At 39.0% G+C, this 16,496-nt stretch overlaps 1 protein-coding gene across 1 annotated transcript in view; it reads right to left on the bottom strand.

The window, feature by feature from the left end:
• Positions 1-2,577: 2,577 nt before the first annotated feature.
• LOC101864174 (protein cornichon homolog 4) overlaps positions 2,578-16,496 on the bottom strand; it is a 14,964-nt gene continuing 1,045 nt past the window's right edge. The window contains exons 2-5 of the mRNA XM_005106771.3: positions 11,650-11,718; positions 11,123-11,235; positions 9,950-10,090; positions 2,578-4,775 (exon numbers count right to left, since the gene is read on the bottom strand). Coding sequence (XP_005106828.1) covers positions 4,745-4,775; positions 9,950-10,090; positions 11,123-11,235; positions 11,650-11,718 — 354 coding nt within the window. The 3' untranslated portion in view covers positions 2,578-4,744. The remainder of the gene's footprint in view (positions 4,776-9,949; positions 10,091-11,122; positions 11,236-11,649; positions 11,719-16,496) is intronic.

Raw genomic sequence — 16,496 nt, 5'->3', positions numbered from 1 at the left:
CAAAACTAGCTAAAGTATGAAATACACAACAAAATCTTTCTAAAAAGTGGAAACATAGACCAAAAAACAAAGGTGAGGTAGCCATTAAAAAATGTCATGTTTTTTCAGCAAAATATGTTTTTGGTCAAATCAAGGCTGTTTTGCATGTGTTGGTGAAGTAGTGGAAACTAATTATGCAATAAAAAGAAATCGGGGAAAATATGTACCAACTCAAATTTCTCACTTAACGAGGAACCTGAATATAAGATACCATATGTTAACAGTCTGTGTCCAGTAAATTAAAAACTAAATAGTCAGCTGAACCTAAGCTCTGCCGTTCAGTCTCCAGCTTTCTGAGAAGAATAGGTTTTTAATGTGAGACTAGCATGTAAGTGACGACTAAATGGCAACATAGGTAGTGCCTCCTGAAATAGAGACAACTGTTCGTCAAGGTTGGGGTTTGGGTGCAGGGCTAGCATACCTACTCTGGAAAACTAACCTGTCGTTACTGAAACTGAAACGTCAAAATTTTAAAAAAGAGTAACAACCAGTGACAAATCTTGGGCAGAGACATCAACACTCCTGGTGGAGACAACATGGAGAAGGAGAGAAAGGCCAAGATACACCTTGGAACGAGATCTGGGGGCAGATCTGGGACAGATGGGACACAGCTGGCTGAAGGTAGGAGGATCGCCCAAACAGAAACAGGTAAACAGCTCTTCTTAGTCGCCTAAACCCAGTACCATACCAGAGTGAAATAGGCAGAGAAGAACAACCTAAGCAGACTAAGCTAGAAACTGTGAGCATTTTGTTTCTAACAAACTGAAACCCATAAGACATTTATATATATACATTTATGTTTATATATATGTGACTAATGAGGCACGAAGGTCAACAAAAAATGTTCAAAATGCAAGAACCAGTGCAGGAGACAATAATATAACGACAAACAAATATTTAAGTACAATGCTGCAATTTTTCAGTTTTGGACCACAAAAAAAGACAATGAAATACTGTTATTTTTTCACAGGAACAACAGTCACCTTGAGCAGTAACCAAATAAAAATTTAAAAATGTATCTTTGTCAAAAAAATTTCAAACAAGCTTTTTATTTTTTGAGGTATTATCAAATAAACATTCTCACAGAAATACTATGAAGGGTCATTTTTACTCCTTTCAGCCAGTCTGAACATGAACTCAGGAAAACAAAAAAAATACATCAAAATGAAGAAGCTGACATTAACAAAGAACACAAACAGCTAATGGATTTCTCAGCATCTCTGTACAACAGGCCGTTCTACACTTCTTCTGTAAATAAAACACATCATGCGGACACAATACTAAAAGTTTAGTCTCAGTTCTAATAATAGGAGTTTTACAGCACTTGTGACATAAATAGGTTGTAAAAATGCAGAAGATTAGAGATTTTACCAAAAAATAACATACAAAGAAAGGGAGGAGGGAAAGGGAGAGACGGGAACAACAGATGTTTGATAGGAATTAAGAAGAAAACCAGAGCACCTGCCAACCACTCACATACAAAAAGCCCTGGATGAAGTGTACAAGAGACCCCAATGCAGCCAAGACAGAGTGAGCTTATCCATATCCCGTAAAAGTTTGAGAAATCAGATCAATCACAACAAAGGTAATAAGGAAAGTTACAATGGAAAAGTAAATGGAATTTCAGATGACAAACACCCTGTCCAACTATTCTTTACTTGGTAGGTTAATACTGAGAATCTTAATCAAAGCATTCCAGTCAGTAGGAGTGAGCAAGTTTATAGACAAGCATCAAGCCCTGAATAGATTATAAAAATTACAATAAGGAGTAAAATCCTTGGACCTGATGAAAGATACAAAATAAAAACCAAGAGAAAAGGCAAGGAATATAATATTCAAAGAGTCCTTTCGTTTTAGTAAGTGTTTTATGGCACTTGCAACACAATAAGGTCATATGAGTGCTGAAATTAGAGGTGTTACAAGAGAGTAACAAACACAAAAAAGAAGGAGGGGAGATAAAGACAATAGATATTTGATAGGAAAAAAGAAACAAACCACACCAGAGCACCCGCCAACCACCCACATTCAAAGAGTCCTATCCACTCACAGACTTACTAATATGGGTCATCCCCCAGCATGTTTTAACAAGGTAATTGTTTTATGTCCCAACACAACTTAGATTATGCAAAATTCAGTCTTACTAAAGATAAAAAGTCCATACAAGCCTAGACATACAATGAAAAAGCCAATTCCAGACACAAACACCTGAAAGTGTTCATGGAGGGCCCATGTGCAAGTTGCGCACATTAAAGATCCCTTGGTGGTCTAAAATCAATAAGAGTAGGCTTCGGCCGCCACCCGGGCAAAATTCAAAATTTCCTACCAACTGAAATAATTAGATGTGTCCCGCGCGCTCATATGACCTTATGCAGTTGCGAGCGCCGTAAAACACTTTACAAAAACAAACAAAAACTAGTAAACATTATAAGTATAAGAAAGTGTTCATGGAAGGTTTCACTTAAGTTCTTTTTTTTTGGTTTTAAATTGTTGAACATTTTTGAAGATGTTTTACACCCCCACTCAATATAATTTAGATAATTTTGCTGATCATTTCAATTATCATTTATAAGTAAACTTAATAAAAGACACGTCGTCTCTTTAAACAGAAAAAGAGATCTTGAGAAGTAAGGAACGGATACATTTAGAACAAGCCTAAAAATTTAACACAGTATTTTGTAAATAATAATTCTTAGTTTCTTTTCCTCCGTTATGTCTCTGTAAGGCAGGCACAAAACAAGTCTGCTTTAGTAAGAGTTTTACGGCACTTGCAACGCAATAAGGTCATATAAGTGCAGAAGAATAGATGTGTTACAAGAGAGTAACATACACAAAAAAGAAGGAGGGGAGATAAGGACGAAATGTTTGATAGGAAAGAAGGAGCAAACCACACCAGAGCACCCGCCAACCAACCACAAAAACAAGTCAAGTAACCTACATGAAGAAATAGACTAGAGAACAAGAGAGAAAAATGTTCTACAACCAGTTTCATCACAGACACCAGAGTCAAAATAAAAACCATTGGCAAATTGTATCAATAAACCCGCCAAACTGAAAGCACATAAAGCCTCAAGGATTAAGTATTTACCCCTTAGATGTCGTCCTGTCCACCTTACTAAGACTTGTAAAAAGAGAAAACATAATAAACAACATGTATGAATCAACAAACAGTTCACATGAAACATAACTCAAAAGCAATAATAAGTGCAGATCTGAACACTGAAACAAATGAAAAGTGGGACAAAAAGAAAGCAATGGTAGACTCTAAAACAGAACTACAGTGGAGCCCTCTAAACTGAAATCTGCAAGGCTGCCGCATTTTGTTCGGTTTAGCTGTGTTTTCAGTTGAGAGAGGTTGCTCAAATAGTGATAACTGTCCACAATGTAGAGTTGGGAATGCCATGCTTGCAGCAAATTTCACTTTTTTAAAAATTTCTCATTTACCTCTTTCAGTAACTGCACTTTGAGCAGTGCTTTCTCTTCAACATAGTCAGCTTACTTAATCAAACAGTAACACAGAACACAAAGCACTCTGTACTGAGCTTTGAACTAGCCTAGAGAAGATGTGAAAAAGCCCAATGCCAGTGATATATAATATACATCCCATACTCATAGGCTGGGCACAAGGGCAAAGAAGACCAAAAAAAGAGGATTCTATTTTCATGGAGCGCACAGCTGTTTTCGGATTAAAAGTGTTCGGTTTCAGTGGACTCCATTGTATCTGATTAAAAATGAAGATATACAATACAAAATATGCCGTCGAACCTGCCCAAGAGGTCAACTCTCAATAGCGATCATCTGTACTAATGGCAACTTTTCTGTGACTCCCTTGTGGTTTTCTGATATATTCTTTTTAGCCTGTCCACAGCGGCCCCTGTCCAACGCGGCCCCTGTCGGTCGTTTTTACGGCAATTCAGCATCTATCTGCTCTTTGTGGCCATTTGTTACAAGTCCTCAGACTGAGAGAGCACTTTCAATCATTGCACAAAAGCCTTTACAATAGATAACAATTTTGATGGAAACGAAATGGAAAGAAAAAATTAAGATTTCAGATCTGAAACCATCTATTGATTTTTCCAAGTCTAGTAAGTGACAATAACTCATATCAGGTCCAAAGCAGCCAACTGTCTAAAGGGTCATTTTTATCAGTGGCCTTGAGTGATTGCTATGGACAGGTTCAACCGTACATTTTCCAGTCATGAAATTAAACAAGCAAAGTCAACAGAAGCAAAACATTCCACTGCAAAGGAGAAACAAAACAAAATCAATTCATCCCATCAGGCGCATACACAATAAAGATGTAATGTGTTCATCGCTTAGCCATGATGCCATAATAAACGAGGCTCCAAATCTGTTGCCAGACTTTCTCAGTTTTATCCCTCAATATTCTAACACCAACGTGTGCAAAATAACGAAAGGCTGCACACTCTCCTTGATATAATATTTCTCGAACCATTCATTTTTTTCTTTTATCTCTGAATATGTCCACATTGAAAAATATGAAAACACAAAACTTAGCCAATCAACTTTCATTCAAGAAAAGTATTTCAACCAAACTTCAAGAATGCTTCATATGTAAGTGGGTAATGTGAGAACAATATGATACAACATGGATTCTCATTAGGTAATTCTATTATGCTCATTTACAAACACACACACACATAATACAGCATGCACATCATTCTCAGGTAATCTGGGAGCTGCATCTCTAGTGCCCCTTCACGAGGGAGTAGATCATCCTGAAAGAAAATACAAAGCAGAAAAGCTATTTCAAACGCTTTTTGTCCAAATTATCAGTAAAACAAATTATGCTGTGTACAACAAAATAGCAAAAAAAAAGCTCACCCATCCAAGGTGAATTCCCTTACAATCAATCTAACCCAATTTACACTACCGGCTCAGTTTCATTCAGACGTTAAAATTATATTCACTGAACTAGCTGCTACTTAAAAATACTTCTTGTTCAAATTGTGAAAGAACTCGTTGTATTGCTTTATGCTAAAAAATAGAATAAACTCAAACTGCTATTTTATTTACTATGCCAGAAATTGTTAATAATAGATAGCATTTGTATAGCGCAAATCCCCGCTCAACAGCAAGCTCTATTCGCTTCACAAGAGAGCATTCTGAAACAATCTTAACTTCCTGGGAAGCATACAGAGCAAGCAGCCAATTATAGGCACTAAAGACTATTAAAAAAAGCTTCTGTTTAGTCAGTTTAACAATCTAAAAGGTTTCACATAGCAGCCTACTTCTTGAATGAGAACCAAAAACCCAATAGGCCACAATCTGCTTAGAACAGATGTACATCTTTACAGCTGTTTTTGAAAAACATGTTGAGTATATTAACAGTTTACTAGAAAGGTCTCTGACTAAGAACAAGCTGCACAAAGACCGGATCCACCAAAAAGCCTAGTTTTAACAAGTAACTCCCTCTAATTTACATGTACAAGACCTGTTCAAAAAATAATACTCCCCCAAAAATCTGCTATGAACTGCGGAAAATAATCTCATAATTTTAAGCATTTTTGATTTACGGCATATTGATATTATTGAGAAAACAAAAAAGTTCTCTTCAAGGCCTACACACTTCAATAAGATACATTGAGAGGAGTATGAGGGAGGGAAGAAGTGGCCAAGGCCTTGCGGAAGCTCTGACACCCTCCCTCTACTTTTCGTTTGATATGGCACTTGCTCACTATCAAGCACATGATCCTTTTGACAGGTACGGTCAGAAAAAGAAATGCTACAGTGTAACTGTTACACCTTCTGCTTTTTAATGATGGAGATGGAAACAGGACAAATGGGCATGGACAAGCAGACGCCAAAATCAGACCTGTCACTCTATGAAATCTAGAAATCAGGATCTCAGGGGGGGAAAAAATGGGATTTGGTGAAAAAAATCAGGATCAGCAACAAATTATCAAGGTGACTGCCAAGCTGGACCAAAAATTTGCCTGGGGTGTCCATAAATATATCCATGTACACGCCCCCCCTCTCTCTCTTTCTGTGTGTGTGTGTGTGTGTGTGTGTGTGTGTGTGTGTGTGTGTGTGTGTGTGTGTGTGAGCGCATATGTAGGTTTAATCATTATTTTGTTTAAATCCTGAAGTATCATGTCAAGCACTCCTAGTCCAAGTGTCTAACACCCCACCACCCAATAAGTCCCAAAGGATACTTCAACAAGTGTGCATAAACCTTTTTTTAAGTTGACCCCGTCAACGGATGATCCCCAACACATACGGAACTCACACGCTGAAGTCATATCATGAGATGCCAACGCGGGATTAAATCAGTTTTACTGACAGATGGGTCTTGATGACTGACCCAACTAACCAGAGTTCAGACAAAGCTTGTTTTGAAAGTAACAGCAGAACTATGTACATTCATTCGTACGTCGAAACTGAAGTTATCAGGCCATCATCGGAGATTTCTGAGTGAAAACTAGAGTAGAAATTGAGAATGTCCCAAGTCGGAAGAACAAATTGATACTACTCTCATTATAGTTGAAATAACATGAGTGAGTAAAGGTCCTACACAACTTGAGGTGAGTCAACTATTAAATCCGGCATTGATATTTCCGAAAATAGTGCTCTGAGTCCCTGCAGACAAAAAGTTTAACAGGTGCTTCCTGTGACAGAGAAAAAGGCAGAGTAAGCTTTTAGAAAAATACTGCGCAAAAGACAGAACAAACAAAAAAATCGGGATACATGTGATCAAAATCAGGAAAATCGGGATGCTTGACATTTTGGGAAAAAAATCGGGATATCCCGATTAAATCGGGATGAGAGGCAAGTCTGCACCATCCACACATTGTATGTAAAGTCATGGCAGGCATGTGAGTTCAACTGAAGCTGGTCAATCAATTGGTAAATGATATCCTATTAAGGCATTTAGTCATGTGGCTCACAAAAAAATCCCAACACATTTATATAAGGATATCCCACGATTCATATTTCAGCTAAAAGAATAAACAAAGGTGGTAACCATCCAATTTATCCAATTTGCAGGAGGTGAGCGGCACCTCTTCAAATCTGTCTAAAATTCCTGTTCCACATAAGAACCTGCTATTCGGTTTCCCCAGGATTGGATTCCTATGCGGAAGCCACAGTCATCATCATCATCATCATTAATGCCTTTCACCCCTGGCAGGGTATAGGCCACATACAAGCTCCTTCCATTTATCTCTGTCCTGAGCCATCCTTCCAAGCTCGTTCCAAGTGAGCTTCATTTCTCTCATGTCCCTTTCCACGCATCTCCATGTTTCCCGTGGCCTACCCCTGCTTCATGCTCCTTGTGGGTTCCACTGCAGTGACTGTCTTGTGATGTTTCCACTGGGCTTTCTTAAGGTGTGTCCCATCCATCGCCACTTTGTTAGTCCTATTTCTACTTCTATATCCTTTTGTTCTGTTCTTTCCCACAGCTTTTCATTTCTTATTCTATCCTGCCACTTAATTCTTAGAATGCTCCTCATACATCTGTTGACGAAAGTCTGGACTTTATTCAGTACTGTCTTTATTGTCTTCCAAGTTTCGCAGCCGTAGAGGAGCACAGACTTGACGTTGGAGTTTAAGAGTCGAATCTTGGTGCGCAGTGAGATGTTGCTTGCTTTCCAGACTTTTGATAACTGCTTGAACGCTGACCTTGCCTTGGCGGTTCTTGCTTTAACATCTGCCTCGGTTCCACCTTTACCATCCATGACACTTCCACGGTAGGTAAAGGAGTCCACTTCTTCCAGGGGAGTGTCTTCCACTGTCACAGCAGGGCTTGAAACTTTTCCTAGCTTCACTACTTTTGACTTACCTGGATGTATACGTAGGCCAACACTCCTAGACAGGCTGTTGAGTTCCTTGGTCTTTTCTTGCATCTGAGCATGTGTGTGAGAGAGCAGTGCAAGGTCATCTGCGAAGCCCAAGTCGTCCAGCTGCTGCCAAAGGATCCATTGTATTCCATTAAGTCTGCCTCTGGTGGCTTCTTTCATGACCCAGCCAATTGCCAGAATGAAGAGAAAAGGTGAGAGCAAGCATCCTTGTTGCACTCCTGTCTGTACCTGGAATGGTTCTGAGAGTTGTCCTTCGTGGAAGACTTGGCAGTTTGTTCCATCATAGGTGGCCTTCACAAGCTTGACGATTTTCTCAGGTATTCCAAAATGCCACATGAGCTTCCACAGAGTTTCCCTGTCCACGCTGTTTAACGCCTTTTCATAGTCAATGAAGTTGACCACGAGTGGTGAGTTCCATTCAAGTGATTGCTAAACAATGATGCGCAGAGTAGCGATCTGGTCCACACATGATCGGTTTTTGCAGAATCCTGCCTGGTTTCCTCGAAGCTTCTCATCTGTTGCCAGCTTGATTCTCTCCAGGAGTATCCTGTTGAAGACTTTCCCAGGTACGGACAGGAGTGTAATTCCTCTGTAGTTGTTACAATTGCTGAGGTCTCCTTTCTTTGGCAGCTTGATTAGGTGGCCTTCCTTCCAGTCTGATGGTATTTCCTCCTTTTGCCAAACCTTTTCAAATAGAGCATAGAGAATTTCCACAAACATATCTTTCTCTGCCTTAAGGGCTTCCGGTGGTATATGGTCGGGACCAGCTGCTTTGTGGGACTTCAGTGTTTTTATAGCGGCTGCAATTTCCTCTCTTGAAGGTGGTTCCGTGACTATTGGGAGGTCATTTCTGGCTGGAAGAATTTCTTGGTTTTCTGGAGGTGGACTGTTCAATAGTTGATCAAAGTGTTCTCTCCATCGGTTAAGTTGCCACTCTGGGTTGAAGACAGTCTTTCCCTCTTTGTCTTTCACTGGTAGAGTGGGCTTGCTGAACCCACTTGAAAGAGTTCTTGTAGTCTGGTGTACAATCCGTAAGTGCCCGTCTGTTGCTGCTTTCTCTGCCTTTTCGGCCAGGCCATTTAGGTGGGTATTCTCGTCCTTCTTGATGGAATTCTTTACCTCCCGGTTTACTTCGGTATACTCTTGTTGTGCAGCGAGTTTCTCAGTTCGGGTACGGCTGTTGTTGACTTGGGTCTTCAGCTCTCTTCTTCTTTTGACTTTGTCCCGAGAGTCCTGTGAAATCCATTCATTCCTGGTGTTGTCTTTGGGTCCTAGGGTGCTCTGGCAAGTTGCATTTACTGCCTCTCTTATCTTATCCCAGTGTTCGTTGACTTCACATTCATCCAGATCTTGAAGGGCTTGAAATCTGTTCTTCAGTTCCAACTTGAACTCATTCTTCTTTACTGGGTCTTTCAAAAGGCTCACTTCATACTTTAGACGATTTCCAGTTGTGACTTGTGCATATCTTCCCACAGTACTTAGCATTATATCATCATATGTGTCGTGACGCGGTGGAATCAGGTGCTTGTCAACTTTTGGATATGTGGAGTTATTGGTATCATCTGAAAGCTTACTCATTTGCCTTGCTGTCAATGGAAAAAATACCCATCTATCTTGAATAGAAGAGGAGATATTTGCAATTGAAGGAGGTTGGCTCACCTGGTTTCAGTGGTAATATTAGCGAGATAATGGCTGTCAAAGTTTAGTAACTTCAATAGCTTGAGAGTCCTTGCAAATTGAAAAATTACATGTTTTGTGCCTTTAACCAATGCCTTTTCCATAAAATTCACATAGAAATGTGTTTTTATATGAACATAAAAGGTGTTGAGCTAAAAAAAAAAATTCAATAAAAATTGCCAAACTGGCGCAAAAATGCCTGTTTCTTTGATTTCATTATTTTGATGAGCGCCTGATTTTACCAGGATGCCTTACATATGGCTCTTTCATCCTTGCCTGCATGGTCATTCACAGTCAACCACTCAGACTTTACTTTATCTCTTTCTCCCTTTGTCCATCCACCTGTCTGTCTGTTTTTGCTCACAGGGAAGTGAACGCACACAAAAAACACAGAAAAAAAAATTGAATCAACTCACCAGTACAGGAAGACAAAAAAGAATACAAGATGAAAGCCAAGGCGAACCAAACTTTCCCTCATGTATTGCTTCAAATGCTTCTGATTGTGGATTTCTGTTGGGTCAAACATCCCGATGTTTCCAGAGGGCTTCGTCACAAATCTGTGGATAAAAAGTTATTTCAGACAAATAAAAAAATGCTAAAAAATAACTCAAACCGAAACATTATAAGTCTAATAGCCAAAAGAAAAATCATTTCACATTTTATTACTGGGAAGATTTCTTTCTTTTTTTTTTTTTAAACACCTGAATAAATTTTATTTTAAAGTACAAACAATTTCAGATTGCTGTACTCACTCAGAAACAACTGTTACTCAAATATAATGCCTCATGATTTTTTCCCTGCTGTTCTATTACTTTATTCAAATAAAGTATGATTAAATCTTTTAAACTATTCAGGAAACAATTGTCAATATAATGAAATTGAAGAAACTGGCATGTTCCGTCGGTTTGGCAATTTTCATTTTAAAAATTTGTGTGGGTCCAATACCTTTTAAGTCCTTTAAAGAACCAATTTCTGTGTGGATTTTACTTTAAAATGCTGATTAAAAGCACAAGGTTAGGCAGCCATTTTCTTGACAATTTTACTCTGAAATCAAGCGACCCACACGTCCTTCAATCACAAATATTTCGACTTGTATTCAAGATAAATGGGTATTTCTTTCATCGAAAGCAAAACAAATGAACAAATTTAAGACAATACCAATAACTCAAAATGCCCAAAAATTATTGACAAGTGCATGATTCCACTGCACCCTGACACAATTCATTTGGAAATATTTGTGATTACCTGACCAATAACATACTCTTCTAAACCTGATTTCTGATTTATTTCATCAGCGGACATGGGCTGGAGGTTGCAGTTGGATTGGCCTTCAAATGACCTTTAGCAGAAACTTGAACAAGCCCTCTAACTTGGTATTAATCACTTTGTTTAACTTCGGGAAAAATCAGTTTGAAATATAATTAGCACACAAAGAGAAACCAGGTTAGACAGTTTGAAATGTATGGCAAAAAAGTACTCTCAGTTAACTTGACTTGCATCAGTTGACAAAATTTTTTTTTACATAATATTATATCAACAATTTTTGCACTACACGACCATTTGTTTTACACATAAATATAAATACTCACTTAAATGTAAGCCATGCACCAATTGGTGCATACATGAGAAAGAGAATCCAATGACCGCTCAGAAGCAAGAGTAGAGATAAAACATTGTGACTGATCAGCTCCATGACCACCCACTGCGAAAAAAGAAAAATCAAGCACAGAAGTGGAAAATATTCCCATGGTCTGTGTGACACCACGAAATATAAATCATATGAAAGCTGTTAAGCCACACTTAATACCCTCATATAATGAAGACTTCAGATATGAAAATTTAAAAAACAGCAAAGACAAAGACCATAGAGCAAAATTTTTTTTAAAAAAAGAAACACTATATGATATCATGTCATATCAAGATAAAAATGTAATAATGAATTCATCCACCTGTTTCAATTTATCAATATATATATTATGTCTCTCAAAAAGTATATGATGCCCTTACAATTGCAAACATAAATTAGCATCGTTGCAAGAAATGTGAAACCACAAGAGAAGAGTTCAGCAAAATAAAGTGTGAGTTGCAACTACTAAAACATTGAATATTTACTTACATAATTCAGCTTGTCACAGCAGGCCCTTGCATTGAGATAGTCACACTCCAGATCAGATAGTGTAATAACCTTGGTGTGAGTTAAGGATGTCTAAAAACAAAAGTTTTTTTGTTTAAATCTCTCGGAAGAATAAGATCAGAACGAAGTTTTGCTAACCAAGTAATTCTCCTTCTGAATGATACACACCCAAACAACTCATCCCCGTTAATCAACATTGTTGTAACATAGTATGTCAAAATTTTGAGAGAAAAAATGAAAATCTAGTAAAATCGACTCCACTTGTGTAGGAAGTCACTAGAGTTGATCTCCGGTTAAGTTGATCTTCTTCTCAGGTCCTAGTACCTCTTTTACATTTGTTTAAGTCAAACGGTTAAGTTGTAAAATATATGCTTGAGTTGAAGTTGAAGTGCTTTTTTACCCTCAGCTGCATTCAATTTGTAATTTGTATCATCAGATGTTTCACAGCAGTTTGGACCGCTAGTGATACTTAACATTAAAATACAATTGTAGAGCCCATCATCTCCCATAAATGATAGGCCAACATAGCTCCTCATTGAAACAGCGGGGAAAGTGGGAGAATGAGTGTATGTAACGTCACAACACAATAAAAAAAGTCCATTGTTGCTTCTTTTTCTCTCAAGGCCACAGCATATGGTGCACTGAAAGACAATGAGTAGTACGGTAAAACCTCAGTATAACATACTCGGCTGAAGATGCACTCTCGACTGGAACTACGTTCATTTTCTGAAGAGCAAAGCCCCAATTAGAATTTTTATACTTTAAAAGCTACGTCTAAAATGTACGCACATAAAGTTCTTTTACATAATAACGTTCACTTCTCAAGTGATTTTTTGAAATCTAGAGTTTGTTTATAACTGACGTACATTGAGAGAATAAAGAACATGGCAAAAAGTAATAGTTTTACCGAACTCAGAAATACAACGCAACCAGCTGCAGTGAGAGGGTGGGTTTTTTGAAGAGATATATCATGTTAGTAAACACTGTTGTTAGTTTGGCTGCCAGTGGACGCTTGCAACCACTCCCTTCTCTCTCTCCCTCACACACACATATGAGGATGCGGTAATTTTAATAAAGTGAATATTGTCCAGTATTGAGTAACCTTTCCTACCGCTGCCATTTTTACCACAGTATAAAAATTAAAATGAGTAGGGGAAAAGATTTTGTTTTCCCGATGTTGGTTCAGTTAAACTTCTGATGCGTTGATCTTTCTTTCACTTTCCTAACAACATCAGCTCATCCATAGGCTCGGCTGTAAGGTGTAGAGTTTGATGAGACGTATAGATTGATCCTACAAAAGTAATACTCAGTTCACAAAGTAGGAAGGTTGTCATGTTCCAACTTTGGAGAAAACACAAAGCCGCTAGCCTTCTAATTTGTTTGGGGGAAAAAAAATAGTATACAGTCAAACACGGGTAACTCGAATTCAGCGGGGATTGGAAATAGTGTTCGAGATTTCCGTAATACGTCATGTCTGTGAAAGCCCCAAATTCAAATACAAAGAAATAGAGATAGAAAATCAAGGGACGTAAAAAAGAACATTTCCAGAACACTTCTCTAGGCCTAGATCTACATAGAGTAAAGGCGGAAGCTTGGACTTTTCTGATCAGGGGAAGAAAAAAAAAATATTTTTTAATGAAGGTCTCGATCTAGACCTACCCATCCAGAGTTCATCCAGTTTCACACAGCCTGTATCACGTTCCCACCCATCCCCTCCCATCCCTACCGTAGGCTAACCCTCGCCCATCCTCTTGGCTTTGAAGCCCATAATATTAGGAGGCACACTAGATCTAGCAATACAATGTGTTAGGAATCGAGGATGGGCCTTGTGCTTTGCCTGAGATGGAGAGAAAGGAGAAAAATTCTTCATTTTTGGGGCCCCTAATTGCTTTTATTTGCATATCGCGACCTCGTTGAAAGCGACTTCGGTCTGTTTGCAACCTCGTTGGAGCTGACATACATTTACAAAGAGATATAGAGGTAAAAATTGGGGATTAAGGATTGCCTCGTTGGAGCCGACTTCTCGCTGAATGTGACCTCGTTGAATGTGACACCCACTGAAGTGTGTTTAGCTCACTTGATGAACGTGTTGATAGCGTGAAAGTAAGAAGATGAATGAAAGTGGAAAGCAGAAAATCTCACGAGTGCACGTCATTTCTTTCCTCTCATTTCATTGACTTACAGAAAGTTACGCCTCTTGCCATCTGCACCATGTGCGTCCCACAGCATGATAGCATGCGAGGCGAGCCAGTCATGCGGTGCGGTCAGCATCACTCTCCAACCCTCCCTTTCACGTCCCCCCTTCTTCCAGCCAAAATGTGGTCCTTTCACCACGAGAGGTGAGACAAGGACCACCTTTTGGCTGTAACAATAACAAAGAAATGCCTACCCGAGGCCAGAAAGGCAGTAAAGCCGGGTCTTTAATTGAGAATGCGAAGTGGATTTGTTCGAGATTCAAGTGTTGTGTGTTCAGGAACTCTGTGAAGTCAATACAAAGAAAACATAGGGACTGAAACGGGATGGAGCATAATGTTCAAGATACCCATGAATTTGTGATTTTCGTGTTCGAGATTCGTGGACTCTACTGTATTTAGAATTTAGAAGATAAACTAATATATTTGCAATAAATTTTTTCCCATCTGTTCTTACAAGTTTTGTTGCCATTAGGGGAATCACTGTCAATCTAGGGACAACTGAGATGATCTCAGTAAATCAATTAAATGTAGCCTACTTGAATGGACAGGGAGGGGGAGAACGGCTTAAATTTTTTTTTAAACTGCCATCTTTGTTAACTTTGGAACTTGACAAATCTATATTCTGAACTCGAAGCAATGACACTGTGTAGGGTAGGAATACTTGCGGAGAAGCACTGCTGCTAAATTCTGTTCCCCATTTTCATCACAGGATCAGCAGTCCAAGAACGACTCGACCGGAGGAACGACTCTTTATCATTTTGTTGTCAGATTGTAATAATCAGCCTGATATTAACATCATTTAGGTAAGAACAGGTTTAGGATCATTACGATGATGGTGATTAACTCTTTACCTATGTCTGGACGGTGGCAGCGTCTGGTAGTCAAGGTCCGTAACCATGGCTGGACGGTAACACCATCCGATGCGAAGTTATTATTGTACATTATGGTACGGGCCGATATAAAAAAGTATGAGCTAACAAGCCTTTAGTTTGACCCGGAAGTCAAAGATAAATGAATTCTACGTCTGGGTAATGCTTTATTGATCAGTTTGACATGAAACAAGTTGTTTTAAAAATGTAATATGTCGCGTCGCATTTCCACAAACACACGAGAATTATGCGGAAATGTGATATTAAATTGAATGGTTAAAGAGTTAACAAAATATATTTAAACAACGAAGTGACTATTTCTTCGAACGTCCGGGAAAATAAACTTGACCTCTATTTCTCCGAACGGTTTCCGTTCTCGAGATTTTTTGGTTATTTGAAAGATCAGAGAGTCTCTGGCGGGAATTAGGCGTCATCTTTCATTCTGCCATTCTGCGAGGACAAGGAAGAAGCAATTTTTGCATCGAATCCAATTTCTAGAGGTAGAGATTTTTTAATGTCTGAATATTCAGATACATCAATTGTGGTTGGGGCAATGTTCCCGGACTATACTTCATTTGAAAATGCTTTCAAAAGGTACAGCGAGAAAACAAGACTGTTCGAGATTGGCAAAAACTCTGTACGGCCACCTTTATTCTCACCCCGAGTGAGAATAGCGCTGGCGAGCCTTTTGGCTATTCTCACCCGGTGTGCGTTCACCGTTATAGCCTAGGCCAACCAGTGTAACGTTCACCCTGAACCACAGAATTCTACACTGTGATAACAAAATTGTAAAATTCTGTGCCATGAACAAATGTTCCAGCGCTCTTTTGTTTCTACTGTTAGCCTACAAGCGTTGCAACTTTGTCTGTGTGCAGTGGAGAGAGAGAGAGAGAGAGAGAGAGAGAGAGAGAGAGAGAGAGAGAGAGAGGAGTAGCGCGAGAACTTCCAGGCAAAACAAAATGGCAACCCGCGAAGTTCTTCTCTATTCCATAGCTGCCACCCAGGAATTTTAAAAAAGGAGAAAATTCACGCGAAGGTGTACGCGCGCGCTCTCCAAAGGCCGAGTAAAACCAGTGAGATCCAGAATATATACTGGAAAATCTAGCCTACGGTTTTGGAAGGGAAAACTGTCATATTGTTAACCATAGCCAACTGAATTAAAATGTATTTTAAAAAACAACAACAAAAAACCATAAAGGCACTAAGTTGACTAACAAGCATTCGAGTCAATTTGACAGTTTGGACTTGTTGGTGACTAAAATCCCAGTGTTTTTTTGCCAGCTGGTGTCTCATAAAAAGATTTCTTTCACTTTAAAATTGTACATCGATGTAGAGCAGTATCGGATCAAGGAGGAAGGCACTCTCCTGTACAATTGCGGTCCCGTTTGCACTTAGTGCCCCTGTAGTGTGTTTCTTATTTAGAGAGGTAAACTGAATTTAAAATATAGCCTAGGCTATCTAATCTAGATCTAAAATCTAGATATCTAAATATGTGTAGATCTAGATATCTAGAGATAGATTATCTAGATCTAGATCTAGATCTAGATCTAGATTCACTTTCACAGCCACAATAGCCGTCATGTAAACAAACAGGACCGCAATTAGGAGTGCCGCGGGCCGCGATTTCTTTCGCACCAAACGCAAAGTGCAGCAAGCGGCTAGTTCAATTTTCTAATGAACTTTTCAAGTCGAACACCGGCTGCTTCTTTCTCATTCCAGCTCTCTCTCTCTCTCTCCACTGCGCCCACAGACAAAATTGTACGCT

Source organism: Aplysia californica, unplaced genomic scaffold (assembly GCF_000002075.1).
Source record: "Aplysia californica isolate F4 #8 unplaced genomic scaffold, AplCal3.0 scaffold00555, whole genome shotgun sequence".
Classification (NCBI taxonomy): domain Eukaryota; kingdom Metazoa; phylum Mollusca; class Gastropoda; order Aplysiida; family Aplysiidae; genus Aplysia; species Aplysia californica.
The sequence above is the reverse complement of the archived record's forward strand: the minus strand, read 5'-3'. Positions and strand labels throughout refer to the sequence as shown.